Genomic DNA, 25,256 nt, shown 5'->3' with positions numbered 1-25,256 from the left:
CATAGGCGTACAGAGGCCCATTATCAGCAACCATCACTCCTGTGTTCCAATGGCATGTTGTGTTAGCTAATCCAAGTTTATCATTTTAAAAGGCTAACTGCTCAGTTGTGCACCGGGGCCTCCCACTCCTATTTCTATTCTGGTTAGAGCCAGTTTGTGCTGTTCTGTGAAGGGAGTAGTACACAACATTGTACGACATCTTCAGTTTCTTGGCAAGATCTTGCATGGAATAGCCTTAATTTCTCAGAACAAGAATAGACTGATGAGTTTCAGAAGAAAGTTCTTTGTTTATGGCCATTTTGAGCCTGTAATCAAATCCACAAATGCTGATGCTCCAGATACTCAACTAGTCTAAAGAAGGCCAGTATTGCTTCTTTAATCAGCACAACAGCTTTCAGCTGTGCTAACATAATTGCAAAAGGGTTTTCTAATGATCAATTAGCCTTTTAAAATGATAAACTTGGATTAGCTAACACAACGTGCCATTGGAACACAGGAGTGATGGTTGCTGATAAGGGGCCTCTGTATGCCTATGTAGATATTCCATAAAAAATCTGACGTTTCCAGCTATAATAGTCATTTACAACATTAACAATGTCTGCCCTGTATTTCTGATCAATTTGATGTTATTTTAATGGACAAATAAAATTGGCTTTTCTTTCAAAAACAAGAACATTTCTAAGTGACCCCAAACTTTTGAACAATAGTTTATTTGGCACTGGAGAAGCTTCCTCCCCCCTCTCCTTCATTCAGCTCCAGCTAATGTAGAATACATCAGCTAGTCATAGTTAGCTTGGCCTCAGGCATTGATGTCACCTTCCCTGAGACCTAAAGTAGCTGAATCCCCTGAACAGTAGTAGCTGAGCTAGTTGCTTTCAATGTTTAGTGGCACTCAGGATTGTTTCAGTATGGTACTGAATCTCAGTAGTGTTGATACATGGAAGTAGCAACACCATGTCACCACCAACCAATGAAATAACAGGCACATATCAAACAATACAAATCATGGGGATGCAATTCCAAAGATAGCTGGAGTCAGTTCGTCAAAGCATTGTCGTGTTTATTTCTTATCAAGAGAGAAAAAAAGGACATGAAAAGCATCACAGTCATAACTGTATGTCTCACTATGGTTACTTGAACATTTTCAAATGCGTTACTTTGATAATATGATACAGTAAAACATACTATAGACAGTTAGCATGTTGCTTCTGTGTTGACAGGACAGGATCAACTCTGAATTGACTTGTTGGCCATTTATAAAAACAAGCCAACATGGCACTTATTAGGGTTGAGTTACATACATAAAGGGACATGCACCCGCAAGTAAAAGGGGGCATGCTATATCACATTTTACACAGCCATCCAAAAATCACCCATACAAAAGAAAGAAAGGTAGAGAAGTTAAGAGAGTGAAAGAAATAAAAGACATAAAGAAGTTTGGCACAGGAGAAGGGAAGGCCACAGTAACACTGGAGACCGAACAAGAGTCAACTATTCTGTTTCTCATAGACCACACATACACAGTCATGTGGGTAATCTCATAGAACATTTCTTAAAGCAATTTTTAAAGCCAGATAGAAGGAACAGTCTTTAGTATTTACAGAGAGGGCAGGACTATGTCATCTGAGTCCTGTGGGTTGAATTTGGGGAGGGGAGGCAAGGTTTAGAGGGGGGTGGGGCAGGTGTCTCACATAATGGCAGTCTCAGTGTGGAGCAAATAGGAGCAGAAAGATTGCTGCTTCAGGGCGGGGCTTGGGGTTCTTGCTATCGGGCTAGGAGTGCGTGCCAAGGTGCTTGGGGGGTGGGAAATTGGGCCGGAGGGGGCAGAGATCAAGGCGGTGGGGGCACAGCAAGCCCACCTGGATGGAGGACGTTGATTAGCTGGACGAGCAGGACGAGAGAAGTTCCTTGTGGGGGTTGCTGAGAATGAGTCGGCTGGGCTCATCTGGAGAGAAACAATACAAGTTGGTCAGGTCAAGACTGTGTGTGTATGTGTGTGTGTGTGTGTCTGTATTTGCTATGCCTATTTCACCTGCTGTGTGTCCTGTCTGTAGGCAGTCTGTGCGGCTTGGGAGCAGGAGCTGTACTCGTGCTCAATGTCCAGCATATCCAGTAGCTCAATGAGTCCACTGTCCTTCTTCTGACCTGCAACTGGCCCTCCCCTCTGGATCATCTGAGCCCCAACATAGGATCCACTCAGGTTCCTGTAGTCCACTCTGAGTTCCCCAGGCTGAGGTGCAGGCCTCCTGGCCCTCTCCCCCTGGACCAGACCCATGTCTCTGTCTGCCCTTCCGAGAGCCCTTGCTTTGGGCTTGGGGCTGCCTCCTACCTGGGTCCTCCTCTGAACCCCTGCATGGAGTCCTTTAGGATGAGCATAGCTAGCCATTGAGGTGCCTCTGCCCTCTCCCAGCTGGCTCTCTCTCCTAAAGTCTTTCACTGCCCCTCGTTCTTGGCTGCAATCCATCCTCGCTGTTAGCAGGACGGAATCTGCTTGGCACTTCTGGACAGGCACGCGCCCAGTCGTCCTGCTGCCGCCCAGCCCTTTGTGCTGACAGATGGCGGTGGGGCACTTGTTCTCGGTAGGCACCTGGTTGGTCACCACACCGGTATCAGTGAGGGTTTTGCCCTCGTTTTCCTGGAGCATGGCTCCAAACTTTCTGAGGACCGAGGGGCTACCACACTTCCTGTCCACAAGGACCCCAGGGGCATTGGACATCCTGTCCAGGGCTGGGGAGAAGGTGTCGGGAGGGGCCATCTGGGAGGTGGATCGGGGTATGGGAGGACCTTCTCGCTGTCTGAGGGGGGGATTGGCCCCTGTGTTCTCCTTGTTAAGGTCTCTGCAAGGGGAACTCTTTCTGTGTGACACCCTGTTCTTCCTGTTCTCAGCCTCCTCGTCTGCAAACCGCACCTTACTAATCCTAAAACAGATCAACAAGCAAAAAATGTCATCAGTAAGATAACTAAAATAAGGAATTGCATAGGTGGATTGAACTCTCAAAATTAATTTTCTCAAAATGAACTTCACAAAATGATGTCTGTATGAAAGGTATCTTACCTTTCATTCCCAACAGGCCTCCTCTTCATCTCATCCTGGTGTACAGACTGATCCTGGCTCCCTTTAGTGATCTCCTTCAGATGCTGAGAGAGAAGTGGGACAAGGGTTACCTGGGAGGGAAAATAATCAGTGAAGCAGAATAGTGCAAATAGCATAGATACAGTATATCAAATTCAGCTGTGCAGTCACACTGGCATGGCTGATGCAATTTCCAGTGGAGTATGAAGCCATGCCAGTTCTATGTAATCTATTTATATTAATATTCCTGAAAACAACCCTGCCTATCCCCTGCCCCTCCAGTGCTGGCAGACATGAAGGAACCAAATAGGTGTAATCATTATGGTGTTGGCCCCATCTCGTCTTCCAATGAGCTAAGGGGAGATTCTACCACATTGCTTTCACCTATCAGATTTCTTCCCATCTTCAAACACCAAAGAGGTGAGTCATAGGATAAAAGTTGTTTCCGGATGGGGCTGCCTAATGACTGTAACCCTTAGTTACTGTAGCTACTCACATTGTTGATAGCGGAGTTGGTCTTCCGGGTCTTTCCGTGACCATGTCCAAGATAATCCTGCAACAAGTCTCCAAGTTCCACCGCACTGTTGCTAAGGGGATAACCATAGCCGCCATTCTGATGGTTGACAGGGTAGCCGTAACCGTTGGGGCCGTGATTAAAAGCATCTACAGCACTGGGGTGGTCCTTGGTGGCGTTGATGTGGCTGCCATACGGGTCACAGAAGCCATTGTCATGATGCCCACGGCCGCAATCAATCATCCTATCATTTCTGCTGTTGTTCATGGTGAAATAATTTCCACCTCTCCGAGCCTGCACCTCGTTGTAAAGCTGAAATATGCACATAAACATGATGATTATCAAGACTCTACATTCACAACATGAACACAAGTTTTTATACATACGACAATTCCTTACACTTACAACGTAGACGTATTCCAAAACACAAATGTCAATACAAAAGCTCTGTATAGCAATATGTACACAAAACCCTTCTGTACGTATGACAATGTCAACCGGCCTTGTTTACGCAATCCATCGCACCATGCCGAAACAGTTACACAACCCAACTATTTTCTATAATCTGCACATCTGCTACTTCAGCTGGAGTGTGTGCTTCCTTTGCCATCCCAACCTTTAATGTGTTCATTAGTATCAACTTTTCACAGTGTGTGTGTGTTCTGACTGTCTGTCAGCACATCACAGTTTAATTAGCTTGTTAACACGTGTCTGTGTCCTTAGTCCAGAAATGCATAGGGTCGCAGGAAGGGGTGTGCTGCCAACAGTTTATTATAGGACACACACCCAACCAGTTAAACACTCTTCAGGAATGACCAAGAGTGTGAGACGAGAAAGACATTATCTCAAAGTGAAAATATTCACAAGTATGTTCACACTACTGATGTAGTGAACCCCATGTCAGGTAATGTTACTCTACCTAGGATCTTGTTTGACCATGTCAGAACTGGGCTTGAGCATGTTGGACAACGTTTAGACTATCCCATGTATTTGGATCATGTTTTACTTTAGTTTGGACCGCGTTGGACTGTATCTGACCGTGGTTGACCCCTCACCTCCTCTATCTTCCTCTGCATGTCCTGCAGCTGGTCCTCCCATTCCTGCATCTCTGAGTCGAAGCTGTCCAGAAGCTCCCCCCTCTCTGTTCCCCAGCCCCTTCCAGACCGCTTCAGACTCTGCTGTAGTTTGATGGCCTCCATTTTGGGCCACTTCCTGCAGCAGCTTCTTACTTCCTGTCACAAACTTCCTCTCTTTTTCTGTTTCAACTTCCTCGCGTCTTTCTGTCTTGATGGGGTCACCAACGTGTGGAATAGTTGGAGGTAAACTGCAAAGGGGGAGAGAGAGCGAGAGAGATGATTATTGTGGACGATAAGACATGGAAGAACTAGAGGACATTAGCCATGTGTACATCAACCAATAAACAAAGGGTCTCAATATGCATTTAGCAGATTTCATGGAAAGATTCAAGTGTGTAGTTCCAGTAGTTAGCTACACCACTACCTGGCAAAAAAAAGCAATCAACTACTGAAAACACTACCAAGATTTGAATTTAGTTCAACTACCACCAAGCTATTGCAAAATGTAGTTAAATTACTACATGTCGTTCACTACCCCAACTCTGCTTGTGACAACTTCACTGTTTGGCTCTTGGTCACCATCCCCTCTGCTCCAACCCTTCTCTTAGTCTGGGTACCAGTCTTTTCAGCTAACATTCATTTGGCAAATTATATGACTGGCAAGGAGTGGAATGGTATAGCTGATCAGAGACGGTAACCAGACTGTCCTTCACAACTTTCTATACTGGAATTTGGTATACATTTCAACTTCGGGGGCATGCACATATCTGGCAGCCATTACCCATTTTAACGTACATGCATTCCTCATTTTTCAAATGTTCACACATTATGCACAATGGGCATTTCTGCCCTCAGTGTCAACGCTAAAAGATTCCAGTATTGCCGACTTGGCTGCATGGCCGACTCACCACTAGAAAATTGACCATATGCCACACAATATTGGCATGGCTTTCACGGGTTTCCGTAGGCCTATCGCTGCAGTAATATATTACAGTACATCCAGTACATTTTTACAAGGGAGATGATTTGCTACCAACGAATGTTATAGATTAAGTGCGTTTACCCTCTCGACAGTACCGAACACCAACGTAAGAGTACGGATATATTTATAAACCTGTAAATATGCATTGTAAACTTGGGAGGGCGGAAGAGAGAGAGAATAAATGTGCATGGCGTATGTTTTTATATTAATAGGTGTCTAATAAAGAAATCCACACATGGCCAAATGCAACCTATTTGGAGGCGCGTAGAAAAAGGCACCAGAAGGAAGGCACAGGTTGATCAAATGTGACCCAATACACAAAGCCCACAGTGGATCTGCAGGGTTATATTTTACAATGTTTAACCTTTGTCCAATGATTATGTTGATAGAAACCAAAGTTGTAGAGATGATCAACTAGCCTTATGGGTAAAACAACGCTTACAACAAAACTTAATGGAACGCTTTATATATTTCCACAAAATAAAATATTAACTTCTGAGTGTGGCCTTACCTGGCTGTGCAATAGTTTCCTTGAAGATTTTATTGCCAATCGCTGGAGGTATATTGCAGTGGCATATACTTATAATAAATAATAGCAGAAAATTAATCCAGATTTTAGTCTAGTGAAGGTCTTCGCAGTGGCCCTCTCTTTAGCTCGCAAACTGTGTGTCTGCCCGGTGGCGGTTCTGCTCCCCTCTTCCACAGCTCTCCCTTTCGGTTGCCTCCACTCTATTACGTAAAGTCGCGTGGATTGTCACTCCTAGGCAGCGGGGTTAAATCCGGAGCAGGTGCCTTTTTCCCCCAGGGTAAACAACTTCTGTTCCAGAGGGGGACCCTGCCTTTATAGTGCGCCTGGTATTTACACCGCGTCACTGGGGCCAGGATCAAGTATGATAATGTCAAATGTATTCTAGCACGACTGTCTTCACCACCATCCTGTCTATAATTACAAAGCAATGGAGAGAGGGAAAGTGTTTACATAGCTATTTTAGCTGCCGTTCTCTGAGCCAATAGGCACCCCTGTTGCTACTCCGCTTTGGGGTGCTTGGCAGATTTCGTCTTGTGACTCCAAGCTACTCGTAATTGTTTACCATTTATAATGTCAAAATGTAGACTACCGATATGTGACAACTGCGCTAATATTTGGATTTGAAAGGCTACGCCGCAAAACTGGATGTCTGGCGCGTTGGCAGGTACTTTGATCCTATTTCACCACTATTTTACAGTTGATTTGTTTTCATATTGTCAATTGCTGTTGGTGAAGGTTGCACAATATCACCGCTCGCGTCATTTGATCCCCGCTAGGTTCTGACCCAAATAGATTACTGACACTTGTCGACATAAACAAGAAGCGTTGCAAAACGCATCTGATCGCTCAAAACCAAAATATATTTGGTGTGGATAGGAATGTGGGAATCCTCAGACTAAGGTAATATGAACCTTTTGTGTGACCGTGTTATTGACTCAAATCTATTGGTACGATGTCCGGGAGACATACGTTTTTTTGGTACGATGTCCGGGAGTCATACGTTTTTCCTCAGTATAGGAGCTAGCCTACTGTATGCCTACTCATTCCTCATTAATTTACCAGAATGAGTATGGTGACAGGAAGGAGAGAAAACACATTTGTTCTTACCTTTTTGAGGTAAAAGCAGCATAATCGTTGATTAATGTAGACCTATAGGCTAAATCTGAAAAAGACTACAACACAGCACTGTCACAATCTGTTACAAAATAAGATGTTGTTAGGGGCAAACACCATTCAGCTGCATTGTCACTATTATGTTTGTTTAAATTTCATATCTACTAGGCTACCTGATGTGGTGGCCTACCTTCATGGCTAATGGGTTTGATTTTGGAATTAGGCAAAACAGGTGTCATTAGCTAACTCACCTTTACTTGGGGGTGATGAAGGAAGTGGTGGGTAGTGGGTAATGTACTCTCCAGTGTTGAACATAAGCATACTGTAAATCCAGTTATGTGACTGTGGCCTGTGCTTGAATAGGGAGGCTCCTGTGCATTGACCTTGACAACCAATGTAAAAATCAACAGAAACAAACAAACAAAGGATGTGGCTATGCTATTGAGGCGGGATCACAGGACGAAGAAAAGGGTAAACAGAAAGACAAGTTTAAAGATGGTGGCATAGGAGAGGGAGGAGAATAAGACTAGTATGAGGATGAGTAAAATTATGGGCTGAAACATCTGGGCAGAGGAAGAACAGAACGTGAGTGTCAACGGAGGAGAAACGAGAGGGAAAATAGGGTCAGAGAAAGAAGGAAAATAGATTCAGCAGAATATTCAATGGTCAGGGACAAGAGAAGAGACTGTGGTGATACAGCCAAACCATATCTGAAAGTGGCTTATGGCCAGGTCGTATGTCTCTTTAATTAAAACACACACACACACACACAGAGTAATAGTCTACAATACGATTACAGCACGGCTGCTTAGACTTACACAGAACCACATGCTGCTAAAGCTGGACCTCATTCTACACCTCAAATACAGAGACCCAGCCTGTATCAATAAGAAATGGATAGAAGGCTAACATGTCTGGTCTTTTCTGGGTTATGAACAGACACACACACACACACACTTACCGAAAGTGGTTCCTCCTCCCTGTCCTCAGGTTTGGGCACCTCCAGTCTGTCTATGAAGCCCTGTAGCTCCTTCCTGAAGGCCTTCATCTGGGCATTGATCCTGTACAGCAGCTCATGCTCCCTGATCCTACCCCCCTCATCCTCCTCCTCACCCCCGCTGCCTCGCCCGTACAGGTCACCATTGGAAACGTACACCCGCGCTTCTGCGATGATGGTTGCTGTGTCGGCAATTAACCGGTCGATGGTCCTGCCAAGACGCTCCGCCTCCACCCGGATGTCGATCATCTGCTGGCGATCCCGTGGGCTGCGGGGCAGGAAGCGGGCGGCGACCTCTGGGGGCGGTGTGTAGAGACCTCGGGTGGGTGTGAGGCAGCGGGTTTGGTTCCGCACCTCATCTGAGTCACTTTCCCCGCCCACTGGGCCCTCGCGTTTGCGGTGCGGGGGCAGGATGCGGGAGGAGGAGGAGTCATCATCACTCTCGCGCTGCACGGTTGGGCCGGTCCCACCCGCGTCACTGTCTGCATCGCTGTCCCGGGGGCTTGTGCACCCCCTCAGGGCCAGGTGGGAGGCCAGGTCGTAGCGCTGCATGTTGGAGAGCAGAACACGGTTCTCATACTGCAGCTGCATCACCTGGGGAGAGAGAAGAGGACAGGATGAAGGAGGCATGCAATGTTTATGACCATGTATTTTTTGCTTAACATATACCATACTTTCAATGTATGTTATGTCACAGAAATAAAGGGGGAAAACCATCCCACCTTCCCACTGAGATCATTAATCTGTAGCCGGGCCGTCTTCAGTTCTTCCTGCAGTGCATCTGCCTTCTCTGTGCTTAGTCCTCCTCCTCCTGCCACCCCTCCTCCATGCCTCGCTCCTCCCTCGTGGGTCCCAGCCTTAAACCTGAGCTTGTTGAGTTCTCCCATCACCCTCTTGTTGTGATCCTCAGCGTCTGCCAGGTTCCTCCTCAGTAACTCTGCCTCGTCCTCCACCAGCTGCAGCTGCTGCCTCAGCTCTGTCATGGCCTCCCCATGGCCCCGGCCCACCCCTACCCTGCCTACAGCCCCGCCACCGGACCCCCCTTCTCCCTCCCCTTCTCCCCTGAGGTCGTCCAGCTCGGCCCTCAGTCCCCGGTTCTCCACCTGGAAACACATGACATGAAAAACATTTGATCAGTTATGTTATGAATCACTAGCATCCTCTCTCTGAAAGCAGCTTCTGAACCAAACTAACAGAAATGCTTGGAATAGTTGTGTTCCCAAGTGCAAACTTATTTCCTGGTCTCTTTGATGACATACATCATACAACCTACATCAAACCCTCTGCATCACATCCTGTCTCTCTCACCTCCAGCTCCACAATCTTTCTCCCTAGGATGTTAGCCTCCTCCTCCACCAGACGCAGACGCAGCTTCAGCTCGGACTCACGGGTGCTGGGGGGTCCCCCGGCCTCACCCTTGGGGTGGGGGCTGTCTAGATCCCCGTAGAAGGAGCGGTACTTCTGTAGCTCCGCCTCCAGCCGGTCCTTTTCCTTGTCGATCTTAGCTGTCTTCTTCCTCATCAACACGGCCTCCTCCTTGATGAAAGCCAGCTGGCACTTGAGGTCCTCATTGTGGTCCTGAGAGGGGGAAGTGGAAGGAAGATTTCAGATGTACAGACACAACTCTCGCTGGTGTTTGCAACAAAATCACTTTTTATTTATTTCTAGGATAAAACCATTTCATTTTGAGGCCACACCTCTGTTGGGGTCTGTGCAGACTTCTTGTCAGACCGTTGAACCTCCTTGCTTCCTCTTCTCTTCTGTGACTGTTAGGAATTGAATAACAGAATAACCCTATGTAATATGTATTATAGCAATATATGTGCTATATAGATGATATAGTGTACTGTGGGTGTGTGCTCTTACCTCCTTGACTTTGTCCAGCTCATTCTGAAGGGCCTGTTTGGTCACCTCCACCTCAATGAGTTTCTGCCTCAGTTTCTCATTCTCGTCCTCTGTCTTTGTACGTTTCTCCTCCACATTCTCCAGCTCATGGTGGAGCCTCACAGACACATCCTTCGCTACCTGCATTAGACAGAATCAGGGACATTGATTAAAAGTTGATTGAATCAATTATCTAGGTGAGTGGACAGCGCATCAACTAACTAAATAAATGAGTTTAAATATCAAGCCTACGTACCCTCCCTCCCTCCCTACCTTCAGGTCCTGCTCCAGGCTCCTCAGTAGTTCCTCGTCGATCTCTCCCGTCTGGGCATAGCGCAGCTTCTTCCTCTCAGCCTTCCTCAGCCGGTACTGGAGGATCCGGCAGTTCTTATTGGCTCGCTCCAGTTCACGCCTCATTTCCTGCAGCTGGCACGTGTCCTCCTCGTAGAAAGTGTCACGCATCTCGTCCATCTCCGTCCTCATCTCCTCAATCTCCGTCTGGGACATCAATAGGAGTGATCAGTCAGTCAGGCACTACAGGGTAGTAGTAGCCTACAGGGTACGTGGGGCTCACGCTTTAGTGTTATTGGTGTTGAGTGTTTCGGTCCTCAGAACATGATGTAATTGGATAGGGACAAACCAATCTGAACTGATCAATAGGGTCATCATTACAGATGTAGGATCTTAATTTGATCATCTTGTTGCTGGAGAACTGTCCTGCTGTGCAGGAAATGCAAAAGCTGGCCTGTTTTTGAGGTTTAAAAAGGCTTCTAAAGTTTGTCATTTCCACTTTGAAATGTCAGACTTGATTATGCCTTATGTAAAATGTATCAACCCATACAAAAAGGTCCATTAATTATAATCCACATAACAATTCACATTTCCTGTTGCTGCAGAATTATTTTCCTGCTGTAGCAAACCGGCTCAAATTAAGATCCTACATCTGTATGTCAATCAATGATTAGAAGTAGGCTAAACACAGGATGGTGCTTTTTATTGTTCTGAATAGGGAGGAAGGGTTTGGCTCTGTAAGCTATAGGCCTACCTAAATCATATAGCTTTCGCAAGCATCAATAACAAACCAAAGGGAAGTAGACACATTTCTACATCAGTTCTTTGTAATGCTATGGAAAGAATAATAACTGTCCAGTTAAGACTACTTGTGGGCTAAAAAAAGATGCTTGCTTCATTGTATCAACATACAGTTTTCCAGTATAGGCCTAATGATAAACCTTGGGGAATATGCCTGGTATAACGTCAGCAATACTAACTCAGTTGCAGTGTTATCATCAAACACGAAATAAGTCTACCTTTTCACTTAGGCCTACTATGTATAATAGTTCATTAAGCATGCATTAAATGCATTATATGAGCATAGGGCTATGTCAGTGCCAAACTTTGGGCAATAGGCCTGATTTCACAATGAATCTTATCAAACAAAAAGTGGTCCATACCAACAGTGTGTTTGCATACATTGAACATAATGAATTGTACGTCAGTGATGCCAAACCTTGAGATCTTCATTCTCATCCACCAGTCTTTCCAGCTCGTCCTCCGGGCCCTCGTCTTGCTGTGTCACGGGCTCTGCATCTATGGCCTCTGTAGCCGGTTCCGTCTCGGCCGAGGCCTCCGCGCCCGGAGCCCTTTCTGCCTTGGTGTGCATCTTACTGCCGCTTCTCTTCAGTTTCTTATGTAGGTGGAAGTGGATGAGTTCAGTCTGCAAGCAACCACCGCTCCACAGACCAAGGCCCGGCACGCAGCCCACGTATTCCCCGCTTCTATTCCTGCGGCAGCCTGCTGATGCTGTCACTGCCTCCCCGCTTCTTCGCTTTCCCTTTCACCGAACCCGCGGTGCTGGAGCCGTCTGGCCGGTATGACCCAATATGTTGGGAAGACTCGCCTTTGAGGCAGGATAAACGTAACGAGGAACGACGGGTTTGAGAATCTATCGGCTGGTGAAATATCTCCTCCGTACCTTCCTCTCTGCTAGCATCCGCCTTCTTTGCATTGCAATTGACAGCATCGGTTTCAGCACCATCCGAGTGAAAAGCTTCCACGTCGCATTTCTCGATCTCCTTCTCCCTCACGACAGCGGTCCTAAGCCCCTCGTTTCCCACCTTATTCCTCGATCCTCCTTTGGAAACTATATTTTTGGATCTACTGGAGGATTTCTGGGCCGGTTTTGGGGCGCATTCCCGGCTTTTGGTCGGCGAGGGAGCCCGATGCAGCCTCGCTGTGCTATTGTCTGATGCTGCCACTGGAAAATCCGCAGCGCCGCTTGCGGCAGAGTTCATCGTGTCATCCATCAGTCCTGACGTTTCCACTCGCCCATCTCAAAGTATGATTTTATTATTTATGGAAATAATAAAACCTTAATATAAGTATTGATATGGCCTATTATCCTTTAGATAAAATGAAAAAGATACAGTGAAATATGATGGTCAACCGGTTCCACAATTTATAGGCCTACTATAAATAGAAAGTCTGGGTGAAATGAACTAAATCTCGTAGCCTATGCTGCAAATGAGATATGACGTCTGCAGAGTGACATTGCAATAGTAGTTTTGACTTAAAAAAAACAAGGTCAATAGAATCTAACTTATAGACTGGATAAGGAGGCTATTATTCTGGATATAGTGATACAAGATATACAATTACATGGGTTTCTACTTCTATAGTGAGTTTTGTAAAGTGCGGTAACTTTTGTTAAATAAAAAATAAACATTCGTTAATAAATTAGGCTACAAACACAAATATTTCCATGCATTTTCTGTAAAATGTCGTACCAAAAACGTGTTATTTTATTTAGGCTTCTTACCGCAAGAGACAGTGCAGTTTCAGCCCAGCGCTAGTGGGCTGGAGAGACGCTGACACAAGGTACCACCGGGCACTGCAGGGGCACGACTAGCCACACAGTATTCATGACGGGTGATTTTAACGTCAAACCAGGAAACAAACATTTGAATATCTTTCTCCAGGCCCATTGTAAAGGACCCATTGTAGCCTTTACTTACTGTCTTAAAATATATACATATTTAACTAGGCAAGTCAGTTAAGAACAATTTCTTATTTACAATGATGGCCTACCCTGGCCAAACCCGGATGAAGCTGGGCCAATTGTGCGCTGCTCTATGGGACTCCCAATCACAACCGGATGTGATGCAGCCTGGATTCAAACCAGGGATTGCAGTGACTCCTCTTGAGATGCAGTGCCTTAGACAACTGCGCCACTCCGGAGCACCACTACACTACATGATTAGGCTATAGTTATTGTTTTTAATTAAAAATTAATTATTTTTCCAAATCTCTACAATCTTCTGACCGGGGAACAGCATACTCTCTGACCAATCAAATACAAAGATTGAGAAAAGGAAACCAGTAGGCCTAGTACTACTAGAAGTTCAAGAACTCAGGAACCCATATTTTGCATGCAATGATTTGTGGTGGCCATGGGAGGGTGGTCTCCACCCATCTATCAGCACCATCATAAAGGGCTCATCTGTGCTGTGTAGACAAGGTACCACCAACTGACTGTATCAACTAACTCAGATATGAGGGTTGTCATAAGCGGTAGTGAGTGACAGACAGACAGACAGGCAGGCAGACAGACAGGCAGGCAGGCAGGCAGGCAGACAGACAGACAGACAGACAGACAGGCAGACAGGCAGGCAGGCAGGCATTCCATATTACAACCTGTGTGTTGTGATAATTGCATGGTTTGCTCTATAAACTCTGAGTTCATATGCCTTTCCACCGCTACATATTGGCCTAAGCAGAGTGAGGTGGGTGGGGTCTCTTGGGCGCATGCTCATACACAATTTTTTAGGGGGCCTAATAATAAAGATGTAATTTAGCATTAACAATCAATTAGGCTACTGTTTTAATGTGGCATGAACACAACCAGTAAGGATGTTTTCAACTGATTGTCAAACAAATCACTTTAAAAAGTAGGTTACCTGTGGATGTTCTCCACTCCAAAATCTGGAATCTCGGGAAATGCACTGTAAGTGTAGGCCTATGTAACATTTTCTAATGTTTCGCCGTGAAAACAGTGCTTATGGGCACACAAATCCCAAATAATGTAAACATATGCCATTGCAAATTCGATTGCTTCTAACCGAAAGAGTCAACTATAGGCCTACTGTCATTAACGTATAGCCTACTTGTTGGATGGATTGGATGCACATTGGTGTCTAGCTGTAGGCTAGTTGTATAGTGATTTTGCCGACCATCACCAGTTGATCCAGAAAATAAAAATAATACTCCGGACGGCACGGAGAACACCAATACCCAGCTTACCTGAAAAAAACTTTCAGCGCTCTGAACAGCTGACTGACAAAAGCAAACAATGATAAATCACAGATAGCCTAAATCTAATGCATTGAAATAAAGGCACAGCAATTTTTTTTTATCAAGGACTCATGGGAAACAAATGGTGAAAATTAGGAAGTACAAATAGAAATAGATGCGTTTAAAGGAGCTCAGCTGAGGCCGAAATTCAGCACTACTGAGTGGACAGCGCAGCTGTATAGCCAGCTATAGAATTCTACAGTAGGCCTACCATTCGTTGACAGGGAGACGTTTTGTGCAGCAAAGTAGAAATAAATGGTTTAAACCATGACAGAGAGGTGGGGGTGTTTGTTTATTTTGAAAGCTTTTATTTTCATATTTACCTCTGTAAAACATTTTTACCCATGCATTTTAAACAAATGGAAGAATGGTTAAATTAGCATTATTTATGTTGAACCTTTATTGCATCTAAGGGAGCTAATTTCTAATTCAGGGGGGGAGCTGAGTCCCCCACTGGCTCCCCCATCATTCGCTCCCTGGGCTTAAAGCAGACAATACGAATGCACAGTGGCAGAATAAATTCAACCACACCTTTGTTTCATCACAAAACCGGAGAGCAACCTCTGTCAGGTGAAGTCCACAAAGCAAATTGAATGTCATAAACAGTTACATGACCTACAGCATGGTCAACCAAATTAATGTTTCCTACATATGTGTTTGTGTGTGTGTGCATGCGTGCATTGTGCAAGTAGAAAGAAACATGTTGAGTCACCCTACTTGTAGAGAAATGCCAATGCCATCCTCCTCTCTTTCATGTTGATGAAACGTCTATGACTGTCATACAGTACACTCTTTTAGTTTTTGTTGTCCTAGGCTACCTGTCAAAAATGCTTGCTCGCTAGCCTAACTTTCTTTCATGGGCAAAAATGAGCCGTATAGTTAACATTAGCCTACTACATCTAGCTACATATTGAACTTCCATCCTCTCAAGCCGGGGGCACAATGTTTGGATTTATGGTTGGATTAGAATCACTATTCTGCCCTTGAGTTGCGTTCCCATGCAAAACTAGACAGATAGCTAACAACTAAGTCTTCAATAAAACTCCCAAGGCGTGACTTTTCTTGAATGAATATATTGAAAACGTTTATGTTGTGAAACTGCAAAATACAGAAAAGAATATACTTTAGTATTCAATTCACACCGAAACACTGTAGCTGTACATTATACATTTGAAGTTGCATAAATACAAAGCACGCGCTAAGGTACCATGCATCTGGCATGATGCCAAACCATATAGCTAATTGTTACTCATATGGTAATTGGCTCCTTTCATTACTCTAATAATGTACAACCATTTATGTAGAATAACAAAGCATATTACACTAGGAACAGTAACAAAACTACAGTATTGTATATTTTACAATTCGTTTGCATGACGCACGAGTAAAGTAATACAGCTAACGACATACATGAAAGGCATTGCAATTTGTGAGTAAATGCAACCAACATTGATATGTAAGCAACTCTATCAATAACAATATTATAATCATTAGCTAAATGCTTGAATTGAACTTACAAACAAATATTTTCCAAGGCTGAAGCGTGACAAGAAATAACTACATTGAAAGACCTGCACCGTAGCGTTGTTTGTAGCTGCTTCTATGCGTGCAGAACAAATTCTCTACTTCCTGTTTGCGTAGTCTTTCTAAGTACCAGAAACATCCACTAGGGGGCAAATAACACCATTGCACACAATGAAAATCCAATTGAACCATTGTAATAAAATAATCTGTTACCTTCTAACAGGATGGCAGCACAATCACCGTTATAATCATTGGCCAGTACAGAGAATTAAGTAAAATCACAAGTCCAAATTCCTATATCCATCCATGGCTAATTTAGGAAAGGGCCAATTTTAGCTAGCTAGCTAGCCACCAGAGGACAACAAGATGCAATAATAAAACATTTCTGTCAATAACGTTTTGCTTTTGATGTGATGTGATTGGTGGGAAGCCAAATCCATATGGGCTTCCATTGACGTGTTTTGAAAATTCTTCAAGCTCTGTCAAGTTGGTTTTTGATCATTGCTGGACAGCCACTTTCAAGTCTTTCCATAGATTTTCAAGCCGATTTAAGTCAAAAATGGAACTAGGTCACTCAGGAATATTCAACATCATCTTGGTAAGCAATTTCAGTGTATATTGTGGCCTTGTGTTTCAGGTTATTGTCCTGCTGAAAGGTGAATTTGTCTCCCAGTGTCTGTTGGAAAGCAAACAGATCCAGGTTTTCCGCTAGGATTTTGTCTGTGCTTAGCTTTATGCCATTTATTTTTATCCTGTAAAATTCCCTAGTCCTTGCAGATGACAAGCATACCCATAACGTGATGCAGCCACCATCATGGTTGAAAATATGAAGAGTAGTACTCAGTGATGGGTTGTACCCCAAACATAACGTGTTGTATTCAGGACATAAAGTTATTTTTTGTGTGTGGTTTTACATTAGTGCGTTATTGCAAACAGGATGCATGTTTTGGAATATTTGTATTACGTACAGGCTTCGCCCTTTTTTTCACTCTGTCATTTAGGTTAGTTTTGTGGAGTAACTACAATGTTGTTGATCCATCCTCAGTTTTCTCCTATCACAGCCATTAAACTCTGAAACTGTTTTAAGTCACCATTGGTCTCATGGTTAAATCACTGAGCGGTTTTCTTCCTCTCCGCAACTGAGTTACGAAAGACACCAGTATCTTTGTAGTGACTGGGTGTTTTGATACACCATCCAAAGTGTAATTAATAGGTGCTCCCGAGTGTCGCAGCGGTCTAAGACACTGCATCTCAGTGCTAGAGGTGCTACAGACCCTGGTTCGATCCCGGGCTGTATCACAACCGGCCGTGTTCGGGAGTCCCTTAGGGCGGCACCCAATTGGAAATATGTTTACCCATCTACCAATAAGTACCCTTCTTTGCGAGGCAATGGAAAACCTCCCTGGTCTTTGTGGTTGAATCGGTGTTTGAAACCTTACAGATAATTGTATGTGTGTGGGGTACAGAGATGGAAGTCGTCATTCAAAAATCATGTTATACCAGCCAGGTCACCCTGTGATACAAGTCAGTATTCAATGTCCATTCATGTCTGAGAATGTTGGGAGATGAAGTGGAAACCTTAACCATTACCTTAACCATTCAGAGTTAATGCCTAAAGTTAGACTGTGAGAGCTTGTAGTGTTAAACACTTAGCATCTGCCTGATCCTAATGGTTGCATGTTCGAATCCAATGATAGAAAGTTGGTTTTGATCTTTTTGTATTGAGTCTATCCCAAACCTTAACCAGTCAGAGGTCATGCCCAACCTTAATCATTTGGAGTTAAAGCCTGAACTTAACCCTAACCTTAAAAATTGCGAGTTAAATGAAAATAATCATAAATCTAAACTATGTGAGTACACACACCAGGGATTACCATGGTGAGTACACTGAGCAGTTGGGAAAAGCTCATAATATGCATTTAGTGACTGAATTAAACAAAAAAGAAACTATGAGCGCTCTGAACAGCTGACTGACAAACCAAAACATTTTTTGCTCAATTACTGACTGTAAGTGAGCGGAGAGTGAACTGAGTGGTCATGCCGTAATCCCTGGTGTGTTTGTGTTCATATGACACAGACGTTTGTCATCCTGATCGAGTCCTTGTAGTAGGACATTCAGTGATGAGCTTTGGCTTCAGCTACTATCAACAGTGTATAGTAAAATGGATATCAAACATTCAGATCTGTATTGCAGTTACAAAACCTCTAGGGCTTAGTCATCATTCAAATCAAATCAAATTTGAGTTGAACAATTTAGGTTACATTGCATGTGTGTACGTACTGTCATGACGTTGGCCTGAGTGGGGGAGGTTTATGACCCCCATAAATACCTTTCCCCTTTTTCCTCTCTCTACTCTACCAATGTGACTATTGGAAATCCCTTTGTTAACATAGAGAGTCTGGTGACATCAAAATATGGGAAAAGGAACCATATTTCGGTAATCCAACCAGTTGAAAATATGCGTTGGGACTTAATGAAAATTATGTCAGTTCAGTTGGCGTCTGAGACATGATTACTGATGATAGGACGACATAAACTGTATCTTGGAAAATCTACACATTCTAGTTATCAGATTCACATGGAATTGTTGTGCAATTTAAATATTTAAATATGAAACTATTTTTGAAAAGATTAAATTAAATTTTTAGCTTCTTAATGAGAGAACGGTTTGTCAGAAGAACACCACTCTGCTCACTCAGAGGCCCCGCCCAAGTGAACAGACATTGGTTCTGTAGTAGACATACATAAAGCCCTTGACAAAAATGTAACTTTCTGTTCCGAGGACATTAGGGCGACGATCCTACGTTAAAAGGGCTCAGATAATAACCTGTTCCAAGGACGTGTGGACTTGAGGTCCCCACGTTGAAAGGACAAAGACCACCTTCAGAACTAAGCCAACCTCAGCAAGAATCTAACGAAATCAGCATCTAATTTCAATGTGAAGGTGACGACCTACACGCTGGAAGGATAAATTTCGACTATACCAGCCAGAATATAGCATGAGCATATAGCATGTCAACTTGGTATGAATTTGAACCCTTATTCACTAAAGAAGTGATACCTCCTAGCCGTCGCGTTGGCGCAGCAACTGTAGACGTGGGCTAGGAGAGGACGGACAGAGTATGTGTTCTACCGCAAGACAACGGTACTACCAATATCCATTCTACCATCAGACATTCTTCAAAGGACAACCCGGCCTCCCATCTACGACCAACCGATCGAAGTGCAGCTCAGAGTAAATATTTATTTCATTTTCCTTTTTCAAATGGGCGTTTATTTAGAAAGCATAAGATTCTGTATTTATGATAGCACAGCTTCTCCCTTTGTTACTCAGTCTTCCCGCTCTTTCACTCAAACCCAACACCCTATCTTTGTGTAACCAGCCGTCGTATCTGTTCCGTCCACCAGGGACGTTTTCTTTATGACATAATAAGGTCCATCAATGTATGATTCATTCTGTGTATATGTAATTCTGTGTGATTAGTTAGGTACAGTGGAGAGAACAAGTATTTGATACACTGCCGATTTTGCAGGTTTTCCTACTTAGAAAGCATGTAGAGGTCTGTAATTTTTATCATAGGTGCACTTCAACTGTGAGAGACGGAATCTAAAACAAAAATCCAGAAAATCACATTGTATGATTTTGAAGTAATTAATTTGCATTTTATTGCATGACATTAGTATTTGATCACCTACCAACCCGTAAGAATTCCGGCTCTCACAGACCTGTTTGTTTTTCTTTAAGAAGCCCTGGCAATAGCCCTGGCAATAAGCAGAATAGAAATAGGAGTGGGAGGCCCCGGTGCACAACTGATCAAGAGGGCAAGTACATTAGAGTGTGTAGTTTGAGAAACAGACGCCTCACAAGTCCTTAACTGGCAGCTTTATTAAATAGTACCCACAAAACACCAGTGTCTACGTCAACAGAGAAGAGGAGACTCCGGTGTACTGGCCTTCTAGGCAGAGTTGCAAAGACAAATCCATATCTCGGACTGGCCAATAAAAATAAAATATTAAGATGGGAAAAAGAACACAGACACTGGACAGAGGAAGATTTTAATTTTTTTTTATGGACAAACAAATCTCAGTTTGAGGTGTTCGGATCACAAAAAAGAACATTCGTCAGACGCAGAAAAAAATTAAAAGATGCTAGCCAGTTAGCTTCGTAGCTAACTGCTGTATCTTGGACATAAATGAAAGAAAAGATGCTAGCCAGTTAGCTTCTTAGCTACCTACTGTATCTTGGACAAAAATGTATGAAAATTATTGCAGTTGTGTTGTTAGTAATTTCCAGATGGAGAAATGCCAGATCGGTCTGCAATAACTAACATTAAATAACTGAGATTTGTGTCTACAGTGATGGTTGTTCGCTGCTTGCTCCGTGACGTAGCTAATGTTATAGTATAGACATACTTAAATTGCCCTTTCTACAGTGGCCTATGTGGAGTGGAACAGAGCCACAAAACCAAGCAGTTGACATAAATATATTACATATGTTGTGATAAGACTTACCATTGAGAATGAATAGGAAAAGTTAAGGAAAGTTCAGCTTTATTAAACTCAGCAAAAAAAGAAGCGTCCCTTTTTTATGACCCTGTCTTTCAAAAATAATTTGTAAAAATACAAATAACTTCACAGATCTTTGTTGTAAAGGGTTTAAACACTGTTTCCCATGCTTGTTCAATGAACCATAAACAATGAATGAACATGCACCTGTGGAACGGTTGTTAAGACACTAACAGCTTACAGACGATAGGCAATTAAGGTCACAGTTATCAAAACTTAGGACACTAAAGAGGTCTTTCTACTGACTCTAAAAAACACCAAAACAAAGATGCCCAGGGTCCCTACTCATCTGCGTGAACGTGCCTTAGGCATGCTGCAAGGAGGCATGAGGACTGCAGACTTGGCAAGGGCAATAAATTGCAATGTCCGTACTGTGAGACGCCTAAGACAGTGCTACAGGGAGACAGGACGGACAGCTGATCCTCCTCACAGTGGCAGACCACGTGTAACTACACCTGCACAGGATCAGTACATCCGATTATCACACCTGCAGGACAGGTACAGGGTGGCAACAACAACTGCCCGAGTTACACCAGGAACGCACAATCCCTCCATCAGTGCTCAGACTGTCCGCAATAGGCTGAGAGAGGCTGGACTGAAGGTTTGTAGGCTTGTTGTAAGGCAGGTCCTCATCAGACATCACCGGCAACAATGTCACCTATAGGCACAAACCCACTGTCACTGGACCCGACAGGACTGGCAAAAAGTGATCTTCTCTGACAAGTCGTGGTTTTGTCTCACCAGGGGTGATGGTCGGATTCGCGTTTATCGTTGAAGGAATGAGCGTTACACCGAGGCCTGTACTCTGGAGCGGGATTGATTTGGAGGTGGAGGGTCCGTCACGGTCTGGGGCGGTGTGTCACAGCATCATCAGACTGAGCTTGTTGTCATTGCAGGCAATCCCAACGCTGTGTGTTACAGGGAAAACATCCTCCTCCCTCATTTGGTACCCTTCCTGCAGGCTCATCCTGACATGACCCTCCAGCACGACAATGCCACCAGCCATACTGCTCATTCTGTGTGTGATTTCCTACAAGACAGGAATGTCAGTGTCCTGCCATGGCAAGCGAAAAGCCCGGATCTCAATCCCATTGAGCATGTCTGGGACCTGTTGGATCGGAGGGTGAGGGCTTGGGCTATTCCCCACAGAAATATCCAGGAACTTGCAGGTTCCTTGGTGAAAGAGAGGGGTAACATCTCACAGCAAGAACTGGCAAATCTGGTGCAGTCCATGAGGAGGAGATGCACTGCAGTACTTAATGCAGCTGTGGCCACACCAGATATTGACTTTTGATTTTGACCCCCCCTTTGTTCAGGGACACATCATTCCATTTCTGTTAGTCACGTGTCTCTTAGTCACGTGTCAGTTTATATCTCAGTTGTTGAATCTTGTTATATTCATACAAATATTTACACATGTTAAGTTTGCTGAAAATAAACACAGTTGACAGTTGAGAGGATGTTTGTTTTTTGTTGCTGAGTTTATACCCGGCTCCCACCCCAAAGTCACGCAGCGCCTCTTCGCTACCTGCGGCCGTGCTTGGACATCTCACTTCAGAATTAGACGTTCATTTTCTTACACATCAAATGTTGAAGTTGTTCCAAACGGCATTAAGGTAATTGTGTCCCTATTTCAGGAGAGGAACGACATGAATTACATTTTGGCTCTACTCTCTGCTGAGACCGATCCGGCCCCAGCAGTGCAGGCCCAGCTCTAACAGTGGTCCTCCCTACAGGCTCCCCTTTGGCACCAGCTCCTGCCACAACAAAAGAGGATTGCTATGAAGAGTTTCTGCTGGATACAGGTAATTCAAATTATATCACACACACACACACACACACACACACACACACACACACACACACACACACACACACACACACACACACACACACACACAATGGTTCAAAAGCGGGAAAACTAGAAAACAGGAACTAGACAAAGACAGGAGCAAGGGGAAAACTGCTGGTAGGCTTGACAAACAAAACGAACTGGCAACAGACAAACAGATAATACAGTTATAAATACAATGGGGATAATGGGGTAGATGGGCGACACCTGGAGGGGGGTGGAGACAAGCACAAAGACAGGTGAAACAGATCAGGGTGTGACAATATAGGTTACTGTATAGGAAAGGCTTAGTCAATTATATTGGGCCTCTGTTTAAGATCAATTCAAGAAAATAAAAAGCAATGTATTTACATTCACATATCAAACTGTTTACACTAAACAGACCTAAAACAACTATTTAGGTTTGATGCATGAAGTAATTAATAAATAGGTGTTGATCATGAAGCATGTCAATGCTGAGGTAGAATATTGAAAGTGGAACATTCCATTTTATGTGTTTATCTTCAGATTTTGCTTGTATTGACATTACATTTCATAGGACATATATGCCTTGCTCTGAAGAGGCACTCAGTTGACCAGAGTGGGGCCCCTCCTCTCCTGTAAAACTAGTTGATCACAGTGGGGCCCTCCTCTCCTGTAAAACTAGTTGATCACAGTGGGGCCCCTCTCCTGTAAGACTAGTTAATCATTGTGGGCCCCTCCCCTCCTGTAAAACTATTTGAACTGAGGGAATAAACTTTATTATAATAAAGAATTGAATACAAAAAAAATCTATAAACTGATTCAACTGTATTAAAACTCTATCACAAGTTATAATGTAATTATTGTTTTAAGTACAGTGTACCAATTTCTGAGGGAATAAACTCTCTTATGTTAACTTGTATAAACACAGTCAAGGGGAAAACCGCTGGTAGGCTTGACGAACAAAACGAACTGGCATCAGACAAACAGACAACACAGTTATAAATACACTGGGGATAATGGGGAAGATGGGCGACACCTGAAGGGGGGTGGAGACAAGCACAAAGACAGGTGAAACAGATCAGGGTGTGACAATATAGGTTACTGTATAGGAAAGCCTTAGTCATTAAAATTATATTGGCCCTCTGTTTCAGATCTGCCAAGTACACCTTTGCTAGCCACACTACCGCTGCCCTTGACAGCTTTTCCACTGGGCCCATCAAGAGATGAGGTTGCCTCTTCATCTTGCACCACGGCCGATGGACAGAGCCCATTACAGCTGCCAGTGATGGGCTCCTGGCCAAGCACCACGGGCGGAAGAGATCCTGATGCATGTGGATCTGCTCTGCTCTTAACACCAGCCCAGAGAAGCTCCTAGAGACACACAGCTATGGCATTATGTTACTGCAGAGAGTGAAATGGTCAGTGTCCCAGTCACGTCCCCTGTCACCTGCACTTACACAGCAGAATGTCTCAACAATTCAAGGATGCCATTTGAGGATTTTGCTGCTGCTGCCTTGTTTAAATGGGAGCTGGAGGCCTTAAAACCGATGGAGGCAGTGAGGAAGGAGAAAACAGAGGAAAGAGAAAATCCTCAGAGCAGCATCCCTCCAACCGTCTGCACAGGCTCTCCCTTTTATGAGACTGAAAAGTAGATATGGATGGTGTAGAAGAGGGAGTGACTTTACAAACACATACACAGAAATAAGGAGGAAATAAGTAGGAGCTGAAAATCTATTTCAAATGATGGAAGTGGTTTGGACTTGTTTAATTTGTATTTATTTCACAGTCCATTCTTTAAGATTACTGTACATACATTGATGCATATAACTATATATATTATTCTGAATTGCTGTTTTGTGTAAATGTTGGACAAATACCAACATTTTGTTCTAATTGTGATGAATATGTCTTCTATTATAAACCCATTTCTATAGTTGGTGTGTGAATGTTTGTTGTACAAATGATTGTGCTCCAGCACTACCATAAATATGCCTTTGATTTAATGAAATTAAACCTCAATGTAAAACAATATTCTCTTGTTTTTTTGTATTGTCTTTATATGCATTAAATGGCAAATGCAACGTCCTCCAAATGCAAGACGTCCTCCAAATGCAACGTCCTCCAAATGCAATGTCCTCCAAATGCAAGACGTCCTCCAGCGATGTCTGAACCTTCTTTTGAACGCGATATCCCAACTATAAAAACATTGACATTTTCAACATGTCCCTGATTGAGTTTGTAATAACAACATGTTTCAAGCAGACCATCATAGTCCCTGTGCCCAAGAACACAAAGGCAACCTGCCTAAATGACTACAGACCCGTAGCACTCACGTCCATAGCTATGAATTGCTTTGAAAGGCTGGTAATGGCTCACATCAACACCATTATCCCAGAAACCCTAGACCCACTCCAATTTGCATACCACCCAAACAGATCCACAGATGATGCCATCTCTATTGCACTCCACACTGCCCTTTCCCACCTGGACAAAAGGAAAACCTACGTGAGAATGCTGTTCATTGACTACAGTTCATCGATCAACACCATAGTACCCTCAAAGCTCATCACTAATCTAAGGATCCTGGGACTAAACACCTCCCTCTGCAACTGGATCCTGGACTTGGTGAGGGTAGGTAGCAATCTGCCACGTCTGCCACGCTGATCCTCAACACTGGAGCCCCTCAGGGGTGCGTGTTCAGTCCCCTCCTGTACTCCCTGTTCACCCACAACTGCGTGGCAAGGTACGACTCCAACACATCATTAAGTTTGCAGATGACACAACAGTGGTAGGCCTGATCACTGACAATGATGAGACAGCCTATAGGGAGG

The 25,256-nt window shown here is 43.9% G+C and overlaps 2 protein-coding genes and 2 long non-coding RNA genes across 5 annotated transcripts; 1 reads left to right on the top strand and 3 right to left on the bottom strand.

Annotated features, from left to right (window-relative positions):
• Positions 1-1,042: 1,042 nt before the first annotated feature.
• Positions 1,043-6,593, bottom strand: LOC118964450 (uncharacterized). 2 transcript variants are annotated; one of them, XM_036975913.2, is made up of 6 exons: positions 6,157-6,593; positions 4,643-4,911; positions 3,570-3,899; positions 3,056-3,138; positions 2,033-2,918; positions 1,043-1,945 (listed from the first exon to the last, which is right to left on the bottom strand). In XM_036975913.2, exons 2-6 carry the CDS (start codon positions 4,784-4,786, stop codon positions 1,688-1,690), a joined length of 1,701 nt encoding a protein of 566 aa, XP_036831808.2. In that variant the 5' UTR covers positions 4,787-4,911; positions 6,157-6,593; the 3' UTR covers positions 1,043-1,687. The 2 variants fall into 2 exon arrangements, with proteins under 2 accessions (XP_036831808.2, XP_036831807.2); XM_036975912.2 differs by having other exon boundaries at positions 3,056-3,165; positions 6,157-6,463.
• Positions 4,839-12,581, bottom strand: LOC110522329 (microtubule cross-linking factor 3). Its single transcript, XM_021600651.3, has 10 exons — positions 11,679-12,581; positions 10,442-10,666; positions 10,151-10,309; positions 9,982-10,050; positions 9,593-9,862; positions 9,007-9,387; positions 8,249-8,878; positions 7,539-7,850; positions 7,282-7,346; positions 4,839-4,911 (listed from the first exon to the last, which is right to left on the bottom strand). Exons 1-8 carry the CDS (start codon positions 11,829-11,831, stop codon positions 7,740-7,742), a joined length of 1,998 nt encoding a protein of 665 aa, XP_021456326.3. The 5' UTR covers positions 11,832-12,581; the 3' UTR covers positions 4,839-4,911; positions 7,282-7,346; positions 7,539-7,739.
• Positions 12,582-15,575: 2,994 nt separating this feature from the next.
• LOC118964449 (uncharacterized) lies at positions 15,576-16,140 on the bottom strand. Its single transcript, XR_005051488.2, has 2 exons — positions 16,036-16,140; positions 15,576-15,616 (listed from the first exon to the last, which is right to left on the bottom strand). It is a non-coding gene; the product is annotated as an uncharacterized LOC118964449 (long non-coding RNA).
• LOC149984131 (uncharacterized) lies at positions 16,134-24,455 on the top strand. Its single transcript, XR_016495620.1, has 2 exons — positions 16,134-22,414; positions 23,577-24,455. It is a non-coding gene; the product is annotated as an uncharacterized LOC149984131 (long non-coding RNA).
• Positions 24,456-25,256: the final 801 nt, after the last annotated feature.

This window comes from Oncorhynchus mykiss, chromosome 4 (genome assembly GCF_057628025.1).
Source record: "Oncorhynchus mykiss isolate SJ-2025 chromosome 4, ASM5762802v1, whole genome shotgun sequence".
Taxonomy (NCBI): domain Eukaryota; kingdom Metazoa; phylum Chordata; class Actinopteri; order Salmoniformes; family Salmonidae; genus Oncorhynchus; species Oncorhynchus mykiss.
Note: the sequence above shows the minus strand (reverse complement) of the source record. Positions and strands in the feature narration are given on the sequence as shown.